Here is a 21,118-nt window from a genome sequence, read left to right on the forward strand (position 1 = left end):
ATACTGTATATACTGTATATATAATGCCAAATAGCAGGGTTATTATAGTAACTTAAGATCTAAGCTAATTTTAATTTAGTTAAACTTGGTGTACTAAAACAACTAAAAATGGTTTATTCATTTAAAATAATAACAATAAAAACATTACTATATGGACATAAAAAACTAATAAAGATGGCAAAAACTAAATTACTAAAACTTAAAAATGAAAACGAAATATGTCTCATACAAGTCTCCTTTAAATTGTTAAGTAAATATGTTTGCAGGTCAGATTTAGCCATCAGTGAATAAATATCAACATAAGAAGAGTACAACCCCACCATGATGAAGAAGAGTCTACATACTGTATATACATGCAGCTTACCCAGTGCTGTTGAGGTAGTTTTGCCCTTGGCTACAGCTTCGAGACAACGTAGAAAGGTTGAACCAAAATGCAGGCAGACAGTTTCCATCCCCTCTTCTCTCAAAACCATAATCACTGCAAAACAAAACAAACAAGGAAAAAAAATCTCACATATATTATCATTTCTTAAAGATCTGGTTTGTGACATTTTCTGATGTCGTTCCCTGAAGCCTATCCTGTAAAACATTCTCTTAACTACCTGTACATCCTATCATTCATGCACAGCGGCACATCTTGTATTCAAGCATATCCCTCTTTTATGCCCTTGAGACAATTGCAGCCATTGAGATGTATTAATTCTGGGATGACAAATGTCTTTTCTGCTCTGAGAGCTGCAGGCATCAATGTATGTCCTTAACATCTTTCAATTCTCTCTTCCCCCAGAAGCCCTGGAACCTGCTGAAGTGAATGTCTGTTCATATATCACCAGTGACTTTGATTGATCAATTAATTACTGATCCACAACAAAACCCAGCAGACCACATGGTCCCTTTTGGCACCACACATTTGAGTTTTTAATTATGAGCAGTTCCCATCCAGCACTCAGATAAGAGTCAAGCTTTAAAATATATTTGTGTGCTAGTGCTCAGATTATAGCCATACAAATGTAGTATTCCTAAAAAAAAAATATATATATATATATATATATTTTTTTTATTTTATTTTTTTTTTTTTAAGTTTAATTCAGTTGAAAAAGTTAGCTGCGAACCAGCAACCAGCACCTTACCTCTGCAAGAAGATCCCCCCCCCCAAAAGTGCAGGTCATAATTTTCTCAATGTTTCAAGCGGAGGTATGGCTGGGTATCATGCATGTAAAAATGATACAGAATATTATGCTTCCGAAAAAGTCAAATCTAAAGGGAGCAAATACAACGAATACAAAAGAGTGTCCAAGACTGTTCCCTGAGGTACACCAAAAGGTAATGGTATTGTAGAGGAATAAAAATTTACAACCTCCAACAAAAATGTTCTACCAGAAAGATATGATTTAAACTAGTTCAACGTGGTGTATTAAATTCCTACCTACTTACTTAACCGTTCAAGCTGTTCAAACTGTTCAATGGTGTCAAAGGCCATGCTTTTTTTACTCTGGCTTTTGAATCATTGTAGTTTTATTAGTTTACATGTTTTCTTGTTGATTTTATTATATGTGACCCTGGACCACAAAACCAGTCTTAAGTGTACATTTTTCAAAATTGAGATTTATACATCACCTGAAAGCTGAATAAATAAGCTTTCCATTGATGTATGGTTTGTTAGGATAGGACAATATTTGGCCGAGATACGACTATTTGAATATCTGGAATCTGAGGGTGCAAAAAAATTAAAATATTGAGAAAATCGCCTTTAAAGTTATCCAAATGAAGTCCTTAGCAATGCATATTACTAATCAAAAATTAGGTTTTGATATACATTTACGGTAGGAAATTTACAAAATATCTTCATGGAACATGATCTTTACTTAAAATCCTAATGATCTTTGGCATAAAAGAAAAATCCATAATTTTGACCCATACAATGTATTTTTGGCTATTGCTACAAATATACCCCATCGACTAAAGACTGGTTTTGTGGTCCAGGGTCACATATGTTGTTTTATTTGTCAGGGTTTATGTACAGCACTTTGGTCAGCACTGGGTGTTTTTAGATGTGATCTGGAAATAAATGTGCCTTGCCTTAATTTTGAAAACTAAAAAGCACGTCCTGGAATAAAGATTTTATCAAGTCCGTGATCATCTTTGAAGTGGATTTTTGAATAATGTGTGACGGTGTGAATATTTTATATTGTGTGATAGTAATGATGTATAACAGTCATGACATTTCTTATACTTTTTTGGAGAAAAACTTGAACTTGCTAATATAAGTTAGCATTCAGTTTCCTTTGATCTTACACAAGTAACAAGACATAGTTAGTTTCTGAATTACAATTTGCAAATGCTGATTGGTTTAGTAATGACACCCAATAAAGCTACTTTCAGATCATGATGTAAAAATCTAGAAAATGAAAGGCACTTCTGATCTTTTAAATATGACTTCTAGCAGAGATGTGCTTCTATGTCACTCTAATTTACATCATAATCAAATTGAAACTCAGCTGTTCTATAAAATGCTTGGTGTAATGTAGTTTTGGGCAATGGCAGCAATATCGGGGACAATCCTTTGTTATGAAAAAGATAAGTTGTAAAATTAATTGGAAAATAAATAGAAATTATTAAGTTCTTATTAAAAACTGTAAAAGTAACATTCTTTAATTTTAATATTTTTAAAATAAAAAAATGGAAAGCAGATAGGTCAAATGTAACATTCAACACTTTAAAAAATGAATCTCTCTCTCTCTCTCTCTCTCTCTCTCTCTCTCTCTCGCAGTATACAGTGTGTAGATATATATATATATACTGTATATAGTGTAAAATATGTAAAAGTTTAGACTTTTAAAAGTTTATGTTTAAAAAAGCCTCTTAACTGTTGACTACACACTGTATATTCTGCAATTATTATTAAAGGTGAAGAAATGAAGAATTCCTAATTGCAGATACCCTTGCAACACATGCATTACAAATGTTATTTGGTTCTTCTGTCAGTATCACATATCTTATATCTGCAGCTAGAAGACATATATTCAATTCTTACCACAACCTAAACCAATAAAAAATTATTACATGAGCTCTCTGTATCAGAGCTAATGGAAAAAGACAACATATTATATTCCACAGAGTAATTACTCTGCAAATCTTGACACAAGTTGCTTTTCGCATCTTCAAAACAATTTAAAAGTTCTGTGATTTCACAACAAATTCAGCAAAAGTTGTCTTGTTTTTCAAGCATTTTCCTATCTTACAAATGCAGGATGAAATTTGTAACAGTGGGCCCAACTGATCTGGACAATGAATATATGAAAACAAAATATCACAGAAGCTAATGGACTTAAATTAAACTGCAAAAGTTTTTCTCATTCAGAAACAAATCAATGGATGAAAAAAAAAGTTCAGCAGCTTTGCTGTATATGGTTAATTTAAGACAAAAAGATAACTGGGTAAAATTTGCTAATTAACATGCAAATAAAATCTGTTTAGTTGTTTGTCATGTCTGTATCATCAAAACTACTACAAGTGCAAATAACACAAAAAGCCATTATAAAAAAATAACATTGCAATTACACTGTGAATTATGGTCCTTTAATTTGTTAACACACATATATATATATATATATATATATGTTCTGGCAGAACTAATCCTAACTGTTTTCAAACTTTAATTAATGGCTTGAAGTTAGAATGTCATGAAGATTTGAAACTTATTTCTGCTAGATTGAACCAACATGCATTTGAAAGACATCATCTTGAAATGCAGTGTTTAACTCACTTAGTTAAGGCTAATTATTCTGATCTTGTGCCTGAATGCTTAGTTCTCATTTGAAACATGCATTGAGTCTAGCATGCAACATGTCCTAATTGCTAATTTCCTTTCCTTGCTCAACTGCCTAAATAAAAATAAAAGTGGCAAAAATAAAACCATGCTTATTTTCTTTTTAAGTTAGCATATTATAGTAATTTCCCCTGATAGAAAAGGAAATAAATGTTTCCTGCTAAACTACGTGCTGCGGCTCTGGCCAGGAGCTTTTACAAAACTGACTTGGAATGTAGCTATAGGACGGAAGTTGAATTACAGATTTAGTAGAGCTATCAAGAGAAGATTGCTGTGATGGCAAAGGTAATGGTGTAAACATATAAACAGGCTTGCAGGAATATGTTACATGAACAAATGTAAGGATATAACAAAGACAGTCGATGTACAGTCAAGTTAAGATGTTGTCCCATTAATTTTCAGCCAATTTCAGTTGTAAGACCCTTGTGTACTTGATGAACTAATAAACTTCTCACAATGAATTCAGCTCACAAAATACTTTTCTGCTCAGATCTATGATGATTGTGCAACCTAGCATTTTCTTTTTTTTCTTTTCTTTTTATTTCTGGGGTTACACTAAAATATTAATAAAATAAAACAAACTTGCAAACCTTTTTGTCACTGAAGCTACACATGCAATTTTCAGGACTACAGAGTGGATGCTAACTTTTAAAATAATTTTTATAATTACAATTATAAAATTAATTATAATTATATAGAATGTATATATTTCATTTGAGCAAGTCCAAGACTTAAGCAGCGTTAAAACCAGCTAAAAAATTAAAAATGACATTACCAAAAATAGAAAATTTTAGTCAAGATTACTCAAAATCATTGAAGCTCATATACTTTATGCATTTGCCCTTTCAAGGCTTGATGAACAATCATACACATTCACAGTATAAAGTTACTCCATGCGAGCTTCATGTCACAGTGAATCAGAGAATCAGTCTTTTAATATTTCCTCCCTCTTACATCCTTAATCAGTGAATGTGACAGACCTCTGAGGAAAGGTGGTGAAATTTCAGCAAAAAAAATGATAGAAGTAATACACCCTGCTGAAAGGTTTATTCACATACTTCTGGGGAAAAAAATAAATAAATAAAATATATTTTTATCTAAAGACAAACTAAAACTAAAGCTATTTAATTTGCAAACAGAATGTTCTCATAATATCTCAACATACTACATTTCTCATACAGCAAAAATGTTTCCTTTTCCGTGAAAAAAAAATCAGCTATCTTCAAATTTTAGGAGGGTCCTTGTAAGGGGTCCTTTCCTTTGATATTTTGCAGAAAGGATTGTTTAATGAAAAAATATATCATTAGAATCAAAGTACTGGGTAAATTAAAGACACACAATAAAACTCAAGAAACATCCTGGGGACTGCTTGCACATAGAGAAGACAAATTAACACATATCTGAAAGCATGCTAAGATTTTTAACTGTACTGTTTGCTGCAAAACAAGACCAAACATTAAAGACAAAGTAAGGATACTCTGTGCATTGTTGGAATAAGATAAAACACTTGGTCTGCGAATGTGATACATGATGATAGATCCCAAGGTATTTATATACAGTATACTTTAAAAGAACCTCCAGACAGACAACAACAGACTATGATGAGAAAGAATCTCAATCTTCTCTTTCTCTCTCAGCCCTGCGGCCTTTAAAAGCTTTAATGTCCAGAGACTGTCTGAATCATGCATCTTGATCCTCAAAAAAGCACCTTTCCCACCAACACTGACCCTACAGAGGGGGTTAACCAGTGCACTGGTGTAGAAGCACTTTGTCTATTCTGAGATCTTTGAAAACAGCTTCTGGATCGCCAGTGAACAGAACACAAAGGCTGTGCAGATTTATAAAATATCTGTGATCCCACCTAAAGAAAAGACTAGGACACAAAACAGCAAAACTGCACAGCACAGCAGAAGAAAATCTAGACCACACTTTATGTTTGCAGGAGTTTGACGTCTTGCTCTGTTTGAACGGTTCAATATATTGACTCAACAAATGAATATCTGCTTTTGTGTATAAAGCATTTATGAACTGGTTTACACTGATAAAATAAAAGTATCATGTCAAAAGTTTGAGGCCGAGAAAATGTTATGTTATAAGCATAAGTATCTTCTGCTCACCAAAGCTGCATTTATTTATTCAAAAAATGCAGTAAAAACAAATATATTATGAAATAATGTTACAATTTAAAATAATTGTTTTCTATTTTATTGTATTTTAAAAATGTATTTATTTCTTTGAATGCAAAGCTGAATTTTCAGCATCATTTTTCCAGTCTGATGATCCTTTAGAAATCCTTCTAATATGCTTATTTACTGCTCAAGAAACATTTGAAATATAAATATTTTGTAACATTATAAATTTCTTTACTGTCACTTTCGATCAATTTAATGCATCCTTGCTGAATAAAAGTATTCATTTATGGCTATACTATTTTGTAATAAGTTAATGGCATTAGTTGCAACCTCTGATTACTGTATGTTCAGACTAGCCAGTTTGTGAGATCGGGACAAGAAAAGCGAATGTATATGCATACCCGTAATAATAATCAAATATCTAAATTTGGATCACATCTAAAATGATGATCAGCATATAATTAGAATCAGTCTACATTTGAGACCTTCTTTAATTGGAGTCAGATCAAATTAATAACACAGTCTGTCTAAAGTAAATTAAACCGTTTAAGACAATTCTTCCAGAAGCACGAGAAAAGATATACCTGTAGGAAATCACTGATGGAGCTGTTGGATCAGTGGGTGGATCTTAAGTTGGGTTCATTTAGTTCAGTACGCTGTTCACTCACCATTCAAAGTCGTGTGCTCTGCAGATGCAGGGTTCTGCAGACAGGATCCTGGAGTTGTCCCATCCCACCATGCAGTAATTTCCGGGACGACGTTTCATGTAGATCTGCTTTTGACCCATTATGCACGGCTCACCCTAAGAAAATAACATCTAACTCAGTTGCAACCTATATTACCAATTCAGAAATTGTGTTTCAAGCGGTGTTGTTTTATTTTACCTGGTTATGCAGGTGCCAGGTTTGGTAGTCTCCCTCTGTGCACCTTCTGGTGAATATGGACTTGTAGTCAATTTTGATAAGTTGCCATTCAGAACGATGACTGAAGTGTCCGAAAAACCTGCCAATTGACAAAGAAATGTTTAATTCTCATACTCCACCTTCATTAGCTGGTCCAGACGTGTGTGCATTGGAATTAAACTTTGCAAAAGGCACATCTCCAGAGGCCGAGCTGAGCAATCCTGGGTTACTTCATCAGCTATGAAATTGCTCTCTCCTAATTGACAATATGGGGTTAGTAGCATTATCTGAATTCAGAGAGAACAATTGAATGCCCAATGTAGCTCATTCTTTTAAAAATTAACTCTGATATAGTATAGTTTCTTGACTAAATTGGATAACACACACACATGTTGGGTTTCCATGTTTTATTGGGACATTCCATAGATGTAATGATTTTTATACTGTAGAAACTGTATTTTCTATCCCCTTACTTTAACCCTACCCCTAAACCTACTCCTCTCTTAAAGCTTTCTGCTATTTTAGATTTTCAAAAAACTTAATTCTGTATGATTTATAAGCTGTTTTCCCCACAAGGACAATGATTTGGGATATTGCCATCTTTGTGGGGGCATTTTTCCCATAATGTAGGGTATACCTGAACCACACACACACACACAATACATTTTAAATATGATTCTTAAAAAGACAATGAAACCACTAATCGGACAATACTCATATATTTACAAAGTGAAGTTAATGTTACTGTCACCATTATTATTTCCCAGATTAAGAAGAGTTTGAATTTGAATAAAGAGCACAAATTTACTCACTCTCAATTTACTCACAGATGTATTCACTCTTTCTCCATATAGTGTTACTATGAAGGGAATAGTAAGTGAGTGAATAAACTAAAGTAATAATAAAACAGACAGATAGATTCATAAACAGCAGAATAAGAAAATAAATAAAGAAATACATAAATAAAGAAATAAATGTGTGAGAGTTTGACGAAACTTGAGCTGTTTCTGTCTGTGTGTAGCACCTACAGCTCTGCAGATCCTTATGCAGATCCCACTGTTAGCTAGTTTATTTTTAACTATAAATCTGCTAATTTCAGTCCTGTCTTATGCATTAATGTGTGTTTAAAGTAATAATTAAAAAGTACGATACGACCCTGTTATTCTATATACCAGCACTGAGACATAATGAGAAGTGTTGTTGCTTTACTGAGACTAACAACATTAGCTTAAGAGTCTGGTTAATTAACCTTTCCTCATGAGTGTATCTCTTGAACAAGCCATTTTTCAGAGCTCAGAGGAATCTATTCTTCTGTAATAAAAAGGACATAATGAGGATGCACAGACAGTGTGCTTGTGTGAGAGAAAGATGGTCAAAAACAAACTTCTATAGACTTACGTCATGATCTGATTTTCTGCACCTGCCTCCACCAGAACACCATCCACAAACAGCGGCATGGCTGAAAAACTGTGACGCGTCCACTGACGACCTTCATCAAAGCTGATCCTGCAGAAGACATCGAGATGTGCAAATGAAAATAGAAAATAGCCATGTTTCAAGATCTTAACGTCTATAAATGTGGGAGGGAACAGAAGCAAGTAAAAGCTGGAAAACTTTCTTCCTGAAAGTCTGGTCATGACACTTTATCAACATCATTTCACAGGTGCAAACAGTAGGGTAGCACGTGTGACAAGGTTGCAAGCAACGATGCACAATGGCACTGCTTCCAAGTTGTCTCCGGTCTGCTAAAAGCAACAGTCGGAGTTAGTGTTGACATGTATCCATTAAGAGACATACAGTCAAGGCTGTTATTTGAAGTCATACTTGCAGGAAATTACACAACTGCCCTCCACAGTTGTGACTCCACTTACTGTCTCGCTTGAGTTGTTTAAGAGAACTAAAAAATGAAGGTGCCACACTTCAGTGGGCCTAAAACTAAAGCCAAACTCTTCGAGTGATAAGAGAGAAAAGATTTAAGACTCTGGAGGATTAAACATCACTGAAGCAAAACCAGGGAGGGCCAATTTGAAGAAGGAACCAATGTGTGAACTCAGGGGGATAAGTGGGAAGCTTTAATATGGAACACTTCCCATAGTGCACCACGTAAAAACTGATTCCAATCTGTTATTTGGCAGCCTTCGTGTCCTGTGATTTTTGTTCTTGTGGTGCGATTTATTTTTTTTCTCTCAATGGTCTTAATAGTACAGAACCAACCCTGTCAGACAGATAGAGTGCCAACCAAAGTAACTGAAGCAGGAATTTCGCTAAACCAGCATGAATAAACCTGGCAGAAACCAGCTTATTTTCACCTACCAAAGATGTCTAGTGGGCACAGTGGGCTGCTTCACGGCAACCAAAGCTCCACCTTTGTCCAAAAACCACACGTTGTGCTCTTCCTCAAAAATCTGCATCATGGGAAGAACAACATGGGGTTATTTTCATCTTATTGCACAAATAGGCTCAAAAAGGAACTTTTGTATACAAATTTGACTACCTTTCTCACAATCATACGGTAGTTTTTCTAGTTTTTTTGTACTCTGGTTTAAGCTTTCTGGTTTTGCAATAGAGTGCTGCAGCAATGAACTATTTTTGTAGGTCAAAACCCAGCCATAGTTAGCATTTTAGCTCTTCCGGTTCCATCGTCCAATGTTTTTTTTTTAAATGGGTTTTTGGTATAATGCCTGAAATAAGGTTTGTGTTTAACACAAACTCAAGATATTTTCGCATTTTATTCTATGACATAAAATACACAATTAAAAACCATCTGTGATTTTACATGAAAGAATGTTGTTGCTAACAAGTGGCTAAATGGGAAGTATGAACCAGTGTGAACCAGCCATACCTGTCTCCAGTTATTGCCTGCGTCTGATGAAATGAACATCGCCACATTATTGTAAGACAGCTCAGAGCCAATATTCCCTGGAAAACGAACCAAATCCCAAAAATATTTGCGTTAAATAATGAAACAATGTCGAACACCAGCATAGCACATTCAAAATTCATAAATCAACAAATATGTATTTGTACTTGAATAAGCAGCTTTTGTAATTGAGGTCAGACAGCATGGTTCAATATTTGCTCAATTCCTGCTCAATATTCTCACAACATTCATACAAACACACCCAGTTCTGACTGGCATGTTCATGAGCCCACAATCCTGATACACAATCATATTGGACCCAAAAAAAAATAATAAAAAATCTTGATAATGTCTCACACTGTGTTCAAAATTGCCAAGACACAAAAGTCTGAAATTAAAAATCAAGTGCCACAGTATGAACTCAAACACTTCTCATCAAATTCCTCATCCAAGACCAAATGATCTGAGCTATGCTACCATACTCATTTTATATTTCCATACTTTTACTCTATGCCAACAATTGTTTCATTTTGTGCATTTTAGGTCAAAGTTACTTAAATGAAGTATTAAAATAGAAATTTCTGAGCAATATTTTTTTTCTCTAATGACTCTGAATTACAGAAGAGAGAACAAGAGAAAGGTTAGGTATGAGTGCTACATATTTGCAGTTCTGCTATTGTGTACTGTAGACAGTGTTGTGTTGTTTTATGTCCACACACGCAAACATCATGACTAGCGTAAACCCACCCACAGTCGCCTCTGCTGTGTGCTGTTGCCCTGTTCTAAGACGGTCACAATGAACTGAGGGGAAGTGATTGTATGTCCTTGAGTTGCCTGTGAGAAATTAGTGACAACTTTAACAGCAAACCCACTGGGAATGTGAAATGTGAGAGCTGTTCATGTTCAAAGAACTTCCTTATATTTAAAACAAGTTGCTATTTCAAAACGTTTTAATTTTACAACATTCATGAATACAGAGTATATCTAGAAAAAGGGACCTATTAGGTGGAGCACACGGTCACATGACGATATTACAACTCAAAACCCCCTTTATATAAGAATAAGAATATAGACTAAAAAACAAACAAAAAAAAACAACATTCCAAATATTATATCGTTCAAAAGTTTGGGATCTTTTATACCTTTTATAAGATGCAAATTACTGTATAGGCCTACATTAGAGATAGTTCACCTAAAAATGAAAATTATGTCATAATTTACTCACCCTCATGTCATCCCAAAAAATGAATTTTTTCTTCCGAACACAAAAGCAGGCATTTTGGAGTATGTTGGTAGCCAAACAGTTTTGTTCACCATTGACTTCAATTGACTTCCACTGACTTCCACATTTTTCAAAGTAGCTTATTTCGTGTTCCAGAGAAGACAGAAAGTCATACTGGTTTTCGACGACATGAGGGTGAGTAAATATTTTTAATTTTCAGGTGAACTATCTATTCAAAAGTTCCCTTTCATGGGAACTTCGAACTGCGTCCTCTAGGGGTCGCTATGGGGAACGCCTCGTCATGACCCGTGTCTGAAGCATACATTGAAAAAACACCAACTCGTTGGCCGGCATTAGTGATTTAGAGTGATTTGTTTATAAACAAGCCAAGTCGTACTCCAAATTACATTTTCAATTGGTGCAAAAATTCACTTTCACACCAACTAAACGGACCAAATGCTGTCTGCAAACAAACGGGAGGGTCCGCAGCAAATGCTCTGGAGTGAAAGTGTCCTAGCCTGACGTAACAAGCAATGTTTAAGTTTCTTATAAACATGCCAACACACCCAACAGCAGCCGAACATCCCAGTCCCACACATGCTGCTCAGGTTTACCATTTACCTATAGCCACGATGACTCCCGGCGCTGAGCTCTTGGTGGAGATGGAGCCTGAGAGGTATGGGTTCTCTGACATCTGCAGTTGTAGGTGCAGCGAGCAAAACGGCTGAGCAGAGAGAAAGTGACACATCCTCCATTAGCCACAACAGAGCTATAATGTAGCTGTCAATCAAAACAAGCCGATGTGATCCCGCAGGCATGAGAAAGTCTAAGACAATAAGTGCACGAGTGCTGCTGTGTTGGCCATAACGTAGGCGACTTTATGCTTAATATTACACAATTCATAATACAGAAACAACTCCCATAATTCACTGTCATGAAACATGGATAATACTATGTGATCTATTGCATACCGGATACGGTTAATCTTGTGGTCGGAGATCTGCATGTAAACAAAATAACACAGCTCAGGAAAATCAAGACGATAAATCTAGAAAGCAAACTCAGCCAATCAAGTTAATGGATGATAGAAGAAAACGCTGCATGAGATGCTACGCTTATCAAGGCAACACAAACAGAATTTAGGAAATTATAGCTGTTGTGGGAATAATTCTGTTTCATTCACATTCAGATGTAGAGTATTCCAACCTGAAATGTCTTATTTTAGACCATAAAGGCCAAATGATACAAAACAAAACTAAATGCCAGTAGTAATCTTAGCTTAGCAGGTGTTCGACTATCAACAAAGAAATGACCTGGCAACAAAATTACAGAGAATAAACATTGCTTTAATGTGTTCTGTAGATGCACAGTTATCAACATAAAGGATCACACCTGTCTCTGCACGTTTGCAAACATCTGCAAACATTTTTTATCACATAACGTAGCAACTCTGACTTTTTGATGTATCCTGTTTGCTTATGATGTTTGGTGCATTAACAGTGTACATCTGCCAAAAAGCTACATAATGTCTTGATGAATTTTTGCACTTGCAGTTTTCAAGTTTAGATGGTGTTCTATTATACTTTTCAAAGTAGGAAATTGATTTCCTGAATTGGAAAGCAACATAACACCATGGTGTGGCGTTGACTCGCCAAAACTAAATCATGCTCATTAGGATCAGCTGTCTGCGCTGGAAGCAGCCAGTGGCACGTCGCGCCTTCAATTGACAGATGCTCTATTTAAGTTTTTATCACGAGGTACAGCCATTTAATTGTAATAGCAATTGTTTACTCGATAATGAAAATTCCGTGGAAGTTCAAAAGGAAATAAAAATCTGTCTACTTTATTTTTATTTTTTGTCAGAATCAGAAATGAAACAAAGTAGCTATTTAATGTGTTTTGACTTTTAAAAAGCCTACACTGGCTGTCTAATTTAAATAATCTTTTGTTTCTATAATGTATGTGCAGTTTTCTTTACTCTATTCCATTCAAAAGTTTGGGGCCAGCTTGCTTGCTACCGTGTTTGTTTGCTTAATGAATGAATACTTAATGAATGAATGAATGAATGAATGAAACAAAAACAAAACAAAAAAAAAACTTTATTCCTTAAATTGATCAAAAGTGACAGGCGACAGTAAAAACTTTCTAATTTATTGAAAAACAAAACAAAACAATATAAAATAAAAATCTATTTCAAATAAATGCTGTTGTTTTGAACTTTCTGTTCATCGAAGAATCCTGAAGAAAAAAAAATATCACAGATTAAAAAAAATATATATTATGCAGCATAGCTACTTTCAACATTGATAATAATAATAAAGGTTCTTGAGCAGCAAATCAACATATTAGAATGATTTCTGAAGGATCATGTGACTGAAGACTGGAGTAATAATGCTGAAAATTCAGCTTTGCATCACAGGAATAAATTAAATTTTAAAATATATTCAAATAGAAAACAGCTATAAAATTTCACAATATTACTGTTTTACTGTATTTTTGATCAAATAAATGCAGCCTTGGTGAACACAAGATAATTCCTTGAAAACCATTTAACAAATCCTGAATCGAACTTTTGAATGGTAGTGCACATCATACATTTATAATACTATTGGCGCAGAGTTAAATTTATACCAATTTGTATTACCATTTCCAAATAAAGCAGGTTTTGATTTCATTTTACTCTTGCTAAATTGTAGCCTCAAGCTTCCAGCTGAGTGGTCCGAGTTAGTAAATATTCAGAAATAACATGTAGCTTCAGTGTTTTCAAATTTATACAGCCTCAAGCCATGACTTGTAGAAGTGCGTGTTTGGTTTTGTAATAAAGGGCAGGTGTGATGTTTTATTACCGAGTGCAATAGTGGGTATCACGTACTCATTTATCTAACACTAAAAAGATAACAACTTGAAGAGCTCAAATGAATAATAATAACATATCGACTGTGGTTTCCACAAAAAAAAACAAAAAAAAAACAAGGACAAATAAGGCAATATAATCATGTTTGGAGTGCCCTCTGTTGAGACCGCTAACCTTACCGTGAACACTAATTGCCTTTTACAGTCATTACCGGCAAAAGACAGGGATTTGACATTAAAACAGAGAAGCAACTCTCCTGGGGCCTCCAACATAACAAAACAAGAATTACATCTGCTCTCCATGCACCACAAATTGTCCTTTTCATCCACTCAATGGATGGCTTGACATTATTATGTGGACGGCAAAGGCAACAGGATTTCGAGTCGGTAATCGTAAGGATTATAGGAGGCTAATGAGAGTGTCAAAGCAGAGGACTATTACAGTCAACTCGGATTCAAGGCTCTTCAGTCATGCTGGAGCTTTCTGTGTATGTTTCTTTGGCCTTGACTATTTTTTTTTCTTTTGCATCTAAACATTATACAGCTACTAAATATTAATGATAACCTATGCATGTCAATACCCTGAAACTACTTGCCATTTACAAATAATATAAAAGTTATTATTTGAGTAGATCAATATCATTTCTGATTATGCATTACAGAGTCTGTTGCCTTTAATCAAATCCATTGGAGAAAGAATATTACCTTTAAAGAATTAGACAGTTAATAGACAGTATTTATTTTGTGTTCCCACAAATAACAAGCTGACCCATAAAATAAAGTAATAAAAAAAATGAAATAATAAATAAAAATGCTGTTATTTTAGTAATGATTAACATGAATAACAAACTGACCAAGGTAATGTTTAACTTACAAATACTTGTAATTATTTTATTTTATTATACTATATGTTATGTTATATATGTTATATGTTATGTTATGCTATGTTATATGCTATATGTTATCTTATGTTTATTAATGGGTGAACTATTCCTTTATATTTAAAACAAATAATGATAATAATAATAAAATAAAATAATTGTAAATATTTTAGTAATGTTTAACAATAATAAGAAACAGACCAAGTTTAAATGATTTCTATTTCATTCCTATTCCAATCACTAATCAATAGTTTACCCACAAAATTGATATGTAATAAAAAATTGTCATAATAAAATAAAATAAAATAATTGCATTTTAGTAATGATTAACATAACACACTGACCAAGTTAAAGGGATAGTTCACTCACTAAAAATAAAATAAAATAAAATAAAATAAAAAAATCCAAAACATGCCTTTATTTCTCTCTCTCATTTCTTACCAGCACACAATGAATCGGATTTCCTGCCAGGTCAGTAGTGGGCGCCTGCAAAAGCCTCCAGTCTCGGCCCTTGTTGTAAGTAATGTACGTCTTCACCTGGTTCTCCACCTTCCTGTTAGCGATGAGCATACCTTCAATCCCTGCTACCTGGGAACAAGGGGGAAGAAATACAATACAAATATTAACATGAACATCTACATTCGCCGTTAAGGTGCTTCGGACTGTCATCTACTAACGTCTCTTAATTACACAGACACTAGCGCCCACTCCGTGATAGCCGAAGCTAGCTGACATGCTCCAGACAATTTCAAGGTATTACTCTAACTGACAAGCATCTAAGCCAGTGCCAGGCTGCTCATCCTCAGCTTAAAACAAGCCCAAACTTAGCAATATTGAATCGTGACAGTGGTGCTAGCGACCCATTTTAAATCATGCCCCGCTAGTGAAGCATGCTCTAAGGCAGGGTCCGAGTCTGTAAGTGGCACTAATAGGGACTGCATTTGACAGTGTCACAGTGACGGAGCCGCATTGGATGGACACGACTAATGAGGTCCCGTCCTTCGCTGGCCAGACGTGTCAATCACAGCGGTAATTATTTATTATCCTTTAGCTTCCATCTCTCCATTCCAATGTTCTCCCGGAAGAAGATGGATGTACTGGCTGTGGTAGAGCGGTTCATATTCAGCATGCTCTGCAAATCGGGTCATACTTCAGTGAGCGGATCAGCTGTTCATTCGTGTTTACAATTAATTCTTCAGGACTATGTGTTCAGCACTGTGCAAACAATCAAAAGAGCAACTGAACAAACAATGCAAAGATCTTTAGCCTGAATTACTTCTGTTTAAAACAAGAGCAAAATGACCAAGAAGGTCTTGCTGTTTAAACTATTTAAGAAGCCATTTGGAGTGCATCATATGCTGGTGACCAGCAATGCTAGAGTTTTCAACTGGGAGGAAAAACAAATAGCAAACCACCATAGGCAACTTTGGGAATTGACTTTCTACATCCACCACTTATAATAAACTTTTAGACCAGTTGGTAAAAATAAAAATGGCTATGAAAAAAAAAAAAAAATCAGCATAACTTATTTTTATGCCTCTTAGTCTGATATGTAGTGTAAAGCATTCATATATTTTTAATTGTCCATAAACCCTTTGTGTCCATTGTACGCTGCCGTTCAAAAAGTGTGCAGATAGTTTATTTATTTATTTAAGATTTGTTTAATGTTTTGGAAAGATAAAATGCTGCATTTATCTGATCAATAAATAAATAAATAAAACTGCAATATTGTAAAATATTATTATTTTGCATACTTTTTACATTAATGTTATTTAACATATTTTTTATTTAATTTGTTCTTGTGATGACAGTAAAAACTGTAATAAAAAGACAGTAAAACTGTAATATTGTAAAATATTATTACATGTACAATAAGTGTATTCTATTTTAATATATGTTAAAAATGTAATTTATTCCTCTGATTTTAAAGCTGAATTTTCTGAATTTTCAGCATCATTACTCCAGTATTAAGTGTAACATGATCTTTAGAAATCATTCTAATATGCTGATTTGCTCCTCAAGAAACATTTCTTATTATTCGTATTATTATCAAACAAAAAAAGTAGTTGTGCTGCTTAATATTTTTGTGGAAATCATGATTTTATTTTATTTTTTGGGAATTTGAATAGAAAGTTCAAAAGAACAGTATTGGAAATACAATTTTTGTAATGTAACAGTCTTTACTGTCACTTTTGATCAAATAAAAAAAAAAAAATTGCTGAATAAAAGTATTAATGTGGAAAAAAAAAACACTAACCCCAAACTTCTAAACGGTAGTGTATATTTAAACACTAGTGTTTCCAAGGTAAGCAGTGTGCATCCTTTGCACACATGGCAGCACGCCGCTGATGCCAATACCAAAGAAGTGTGCGCACAGAGTGCCAGAACCACAATATGCATTATCTATCATTGCCGTTATAAAAATATATAAAAGTAAAACAACCCCACTTCTCGCTGATCAATAGGCAGATAAATATGACAAACGTCCAGTCACAAGTCGCATCTTAGGCTCCAACTGGAGCTTCAGTGAAAAAAGCCAGTTTTCAATAAGCATTAATGAAGGCTGCTGCAATCTATTAGAGATATGGATGGACTGCTGATTCAGTATTGGCAGGGTGAGTGTGCTTTGAGCCAGCCTTGGCACAGAAGTGGGGAGATGCATCATAACCAATGCATTAATGAAACCATCCTTGCTTGCACTCACTAATGGAGACTATTTTTAGCCGCCTGGACAAGGGAAGCAAATGTTTCATTCCTCAATTTTTTTGTGCTTGGTACAGGCTGCTAATTTTAAAGCAATATGTTATAGTATATGCTGAGAATGACCATATTCCGATAGTAATGTCTTACTGTCATGAAGGAGGAATGGTTTCCTTGAACTCAATTGGCAAATCTATTCTTACAGAAAAACTACATGCAGTGTGAGAGTTCTGGCCACAGACAGGCGGATCGATCTTGAGACACTGATACTTCCGATACTTAAGTTTTCTTGTGGGGATTCATCCTCACAAAATAGTATTGATTGTGGTAGACTGTTGAGTAGTGATTTTATGGAAAATTCATGTATCTCTATCTATCTATCTATCTATCTATCTATCTATATAAGATTAAACTTAATGTGCACTGTACACTTTCATTACTTTGTTAGACCACTCAGCGTGTTTTTTTTCCTGTTAAAGCTTAAAAAACATATTTAAATTAAATGTAAATCAATATTAATATATAGATATACCCAAATATTCCTGAAAACAAATATACTTCACTTTAGTACTTCATACTTGGTATAAGATAAAAAAAAAAAATCCTAGTCTAATATTCTTATTAAAAGAAGAAAGCAGAACAATGCCACTGACCCAAAAGAAGTATAATGCAGACTAACACTGAGAGGTGTTTAAAGAACTGAGGAAGAGAGACAACAGGAGAAATTGATAGAGAGAAAGGCACTTCCTTTCATTTAGTCTCACTTGTCATATGTTCTTTTCTTGTATTGGCTTTTATAAGAGTTCTTTCTCTCATAGGCGAGTCTCCAATAAGACTTTTTTCTCTCGAAAAAGTCTCCAGTAAGTCCTTAAAGGGATAGTTCACCCAAAAATGAAAATGTTATGTTTATCTGCTTACCCTGAGGGCATCCAAGATGTAGGTGACTTTGTTTCTTCAGTAGAACACAGACAAAGATTTTTAAGTCAAACCGTTGCAGTCTGTCATTCTTATAATGCAAGTGGATGGGAATCACAGCTTTGAGAGTCAAAAAACATACACAAACAAAACCAAATTAAACCCTGCGGCTCGTGACGATACATTGATGTGTAAAGACACGAAACGATCGGTCTGTGCAAGAAACTGAAAAGTATTTATATAGTTTTTTACCTCTGATTTTCACCGCAATGTCCGAACTGTCTAGAGCGCATCCTGAGCGCGTTCAACAGCCGGCGCCTGACTCGTCTTCTTCTTCTTCTTGCTTTACGGCGGATCGCAGACTTATAAGTGCATTACCGCCACCTATCTCTCAAATGGACCATTGACACTCTATCTACAATCTCGATTAGGAGTGTCAATGGTCCACATGAGAGATAGGTGGCGGTAATGCACTTATAAGTCTACGATCCACCGTAAAGCAAGAAGAAGAAGAAGACGCATCACGTGCCGGCTGAAGAAGAAGATGCAAATGCGCCCAGGACAGTTCGGACATTGCGGTGAAAATCAGAGGTAAAAAACGATATAAATACTGTTCAGTTTCTTGCACAGACCGATCGTTTCGTGTCTTTACACATCAATGTATCGTCACGAGCCGCAGGGTTTAATTTGGTTTTGTTTGTGTATGTTTTTTGACTCTCAAAGCTGTGATTCCCATCCACTTGCATTATAAGACTGACAGACTGCAACGGTTTGACTTAAAAATCTTTGTTTGTGTTCTACTGAAGAAACAAAGTCACCTACATCTTGGATGCCCTGGGGGTAAGCAGATAAACATCACATTTTCATTTTTGGGTGAACTGTCCCTTTAAGACTGATGCGTGTGCCTATAATAAAGACTCCCAAGCTTGTTTAGACCTTTAAAACAAAAAAAACCCCCTCCAAATTATTGAATAGGCATAATAAAAAGTGTGCTTTAGAGCAATTTCAAAATTATTATTATTTTTTTTTTTTTTTGAGGATTGTTCTTTTCTGAAGTACCAGTTTTTCTTAACCAAGCTTAAGCCCCGCTATAAAACCGGTTATCAAGCTCCAAAACACAGCTAAACTTGAGCTACATTTTCCAGAGGGAAACAAGTTACGAAATGTCTTCATGATACAATTAACTCTTTTATCTTGAAAGATCAAGGGAAACTTCATTCCTTGTGATAGGATCCCTTTATAGAAGGAGTCATACACAAAACACGAGCAGTTCCCTTTGAATCAGCAATCTCCCTCCTCTATCCCCCCACTGACAACATTTAACTACAACTCAATTTATCTCTCTGTCTTCAATGCTATCATTCATTTACGCTTGCTAATTCCCCAGAGGCTTAAGATAATGTGGGCTATGCTTGAGTGCTAGGGCGAGAAGTAGCGTCTGACATGAATTCTAATGCAGTCTGAGGAGTAATGAGCATCTAGCATGAAGCCTTGAAGGCTAATGTTAGCTTGTTAACAAGTTAGTGATGAAGTTATGCCTCGTAAAGGTCGATCATGCTGTTGCCTCCGAGACCACGGCTGGTCCTGACGTTTTCCAGGGCCAAGGTGAAGTAAACCCCACGTGTGTCAGATATGTACAGGTTGTAGGTATCATTCTGGTTCCACTCCTGGACGGCGGTGAAAACCTGACCTTGATCTGTGCTCACGATATGCATGTCCTAGAAAACATAAAAAGAAAAGCAAGAAAGAAAGCAGAAGTCATTAGCGAGGACCCCTGCTAGTTCTCAGTGGGCATGATCTATACAGGATTACATGTTTGTGCAGGGCTCAGTAGAACATGTGTTTTAATGTATACCCAACTGACCAAAGCAAGCGAACTGAAAAGATTTTGTATTTCTTTCTTCAACAGGAGAAATGTGCAGAAATGTGCTTGGCATTGGTAACTAACAACCTTTGACCATTCATCCACACCAATAGGTGTCAGTATAAAGTCCAAAATCACTAGGGTTAGCAAAGTAGGTAGGGTGTTGATGAAAAGCAAATGAATAGTTAAATCATAAAAATTTATAATAAAATGGATTTTTAAAATAAACAATCAAAATAAAGCCCTTGCTTAAAAAAAAAAAAAAAAAACTACTGGAGGGCCTTCTAACCAGCCCAACTATGCCTCAGCAGATGATCCAGAACGTGGCAGCATGTCTGGTTTTCAATTAGATAAAGAGAATTCAGTCACACCCCTCCTGCTCTCACTCCACTGGTTCCCAGCTCTACCAAATTCAAGGCTTTGACACTGGCTTTCAGGACTGCTACTGAAACAGTCAATCTCCAAAACCTTCACCCTCTCTGTTCCTCTCTGGTGGAATGAAGTGCCAAGACCACCAACAGCATGACTGCTGAGAGCATCACATCTTACAAGAAGCAGCTGAACTTCTCTGCCTTTCTCCTCTTCTCAAGATTTCTTCTGAATCAAGTTGTCTAATAATAAATAAAAATATTTTATTTGTCTAATCTGGATAATTCATTCTAGCAACAATTAAGTATACGGACCAATTCTCACTATTAACTAGTTGCTTATTAGCAAGCATATTACTAGCATATTGGCTGTTTATTAGTACTTAAAAAGCACATATTCTGCATGACCATATTATACAACCTTAAAGGGGTCATATGATGCTGCTAAAAAGAACATTATTTTGTGTATTTGGTGTAATGAAATGTGTTTATGCGGTTTAAAGTTAAAAAAACACATTATTTTCCACATACTGTACATTATTGTTTCTCCTCTATGCCCCGCCTTTTTGAAACGCGTCGATTTTTACAAAAC

The 21,118-nt window shown here is 35.1% G+C and overlaps 1 protein-coding gene across 1 annotated transcript in view; it reads right to left on the bottom strand.

The window, feature by feature from the left end:
• sorcs3a (sortilin related VPS10 domain containing receptor 3a) overlaps nucleotides 1-21,118 on the bottom strand; it is a 129,738-nt gene that overhangs the window by 24,043 nt on the left and 84,577 nt on the right. Inside the window, exons 9-17 of the mRNA XM_016560119.1 lie at nucleotides 19,833-20,012; nucleotides 15,121-15,267; nucleotides 11,567-11,669; nucleotides 9,706-9,782; nucleotides 9,177-9,268; nucleotides 8,262-8,369; nucleotides 6,846-6,963; nucleotides 6,630-6,763; nucleotides 365-478 (exon numbers count right to left, since the gene is read on the bottom strand). Coding sequence (XP_016415605.1) covers nucleotides 365-478; nucleotides 6,630-6,763; nucleotides 6,846-6,963; nucleotides 8,262-8,369; nucleotides 9,177-9,268; nucleotides 9,706-9,782; nucleotides 11,567-11,669; nucleotides 15,121-15,267; nucleotides 19,833-20,012 — 1,073 coding nt within the window. The remainder of the gene's footprint in view (nucleotides 1-364; nucleotides 479-6,629; nucleotides 6,764-6,845; nucleotides 6,964-8,261; nucleotides 8,370-9,176; nucleotides 9,269-9,705; nucleotides 9,783-11,566; nucleotides 11,670-15,120; nucleotides 15,268-19,832; nucleotides 20,013-21,118) is intronic.

The sequence above is a fragment of the Sinocyclocheilus rhinocerous genome, unplaced genomic scaffold (genome assembly GCF_001515625.1).
Source record: "Sinocyclocheilus rhinocerous isolate Xijiao unplaced genomic scaffold, SAMN03320098_v1.1 scaffold1880, whole genome shotgun sequence".
In the NCBI taxonomy this organism is placed as follows: domain Eukaryota; kingdom Metazoa; phylum Chordata; class Actinopteri; order Cypriniformes; family Cyprinidae; genus Sinocyclocheilus; species Sinocyclocheilus rhinocerous.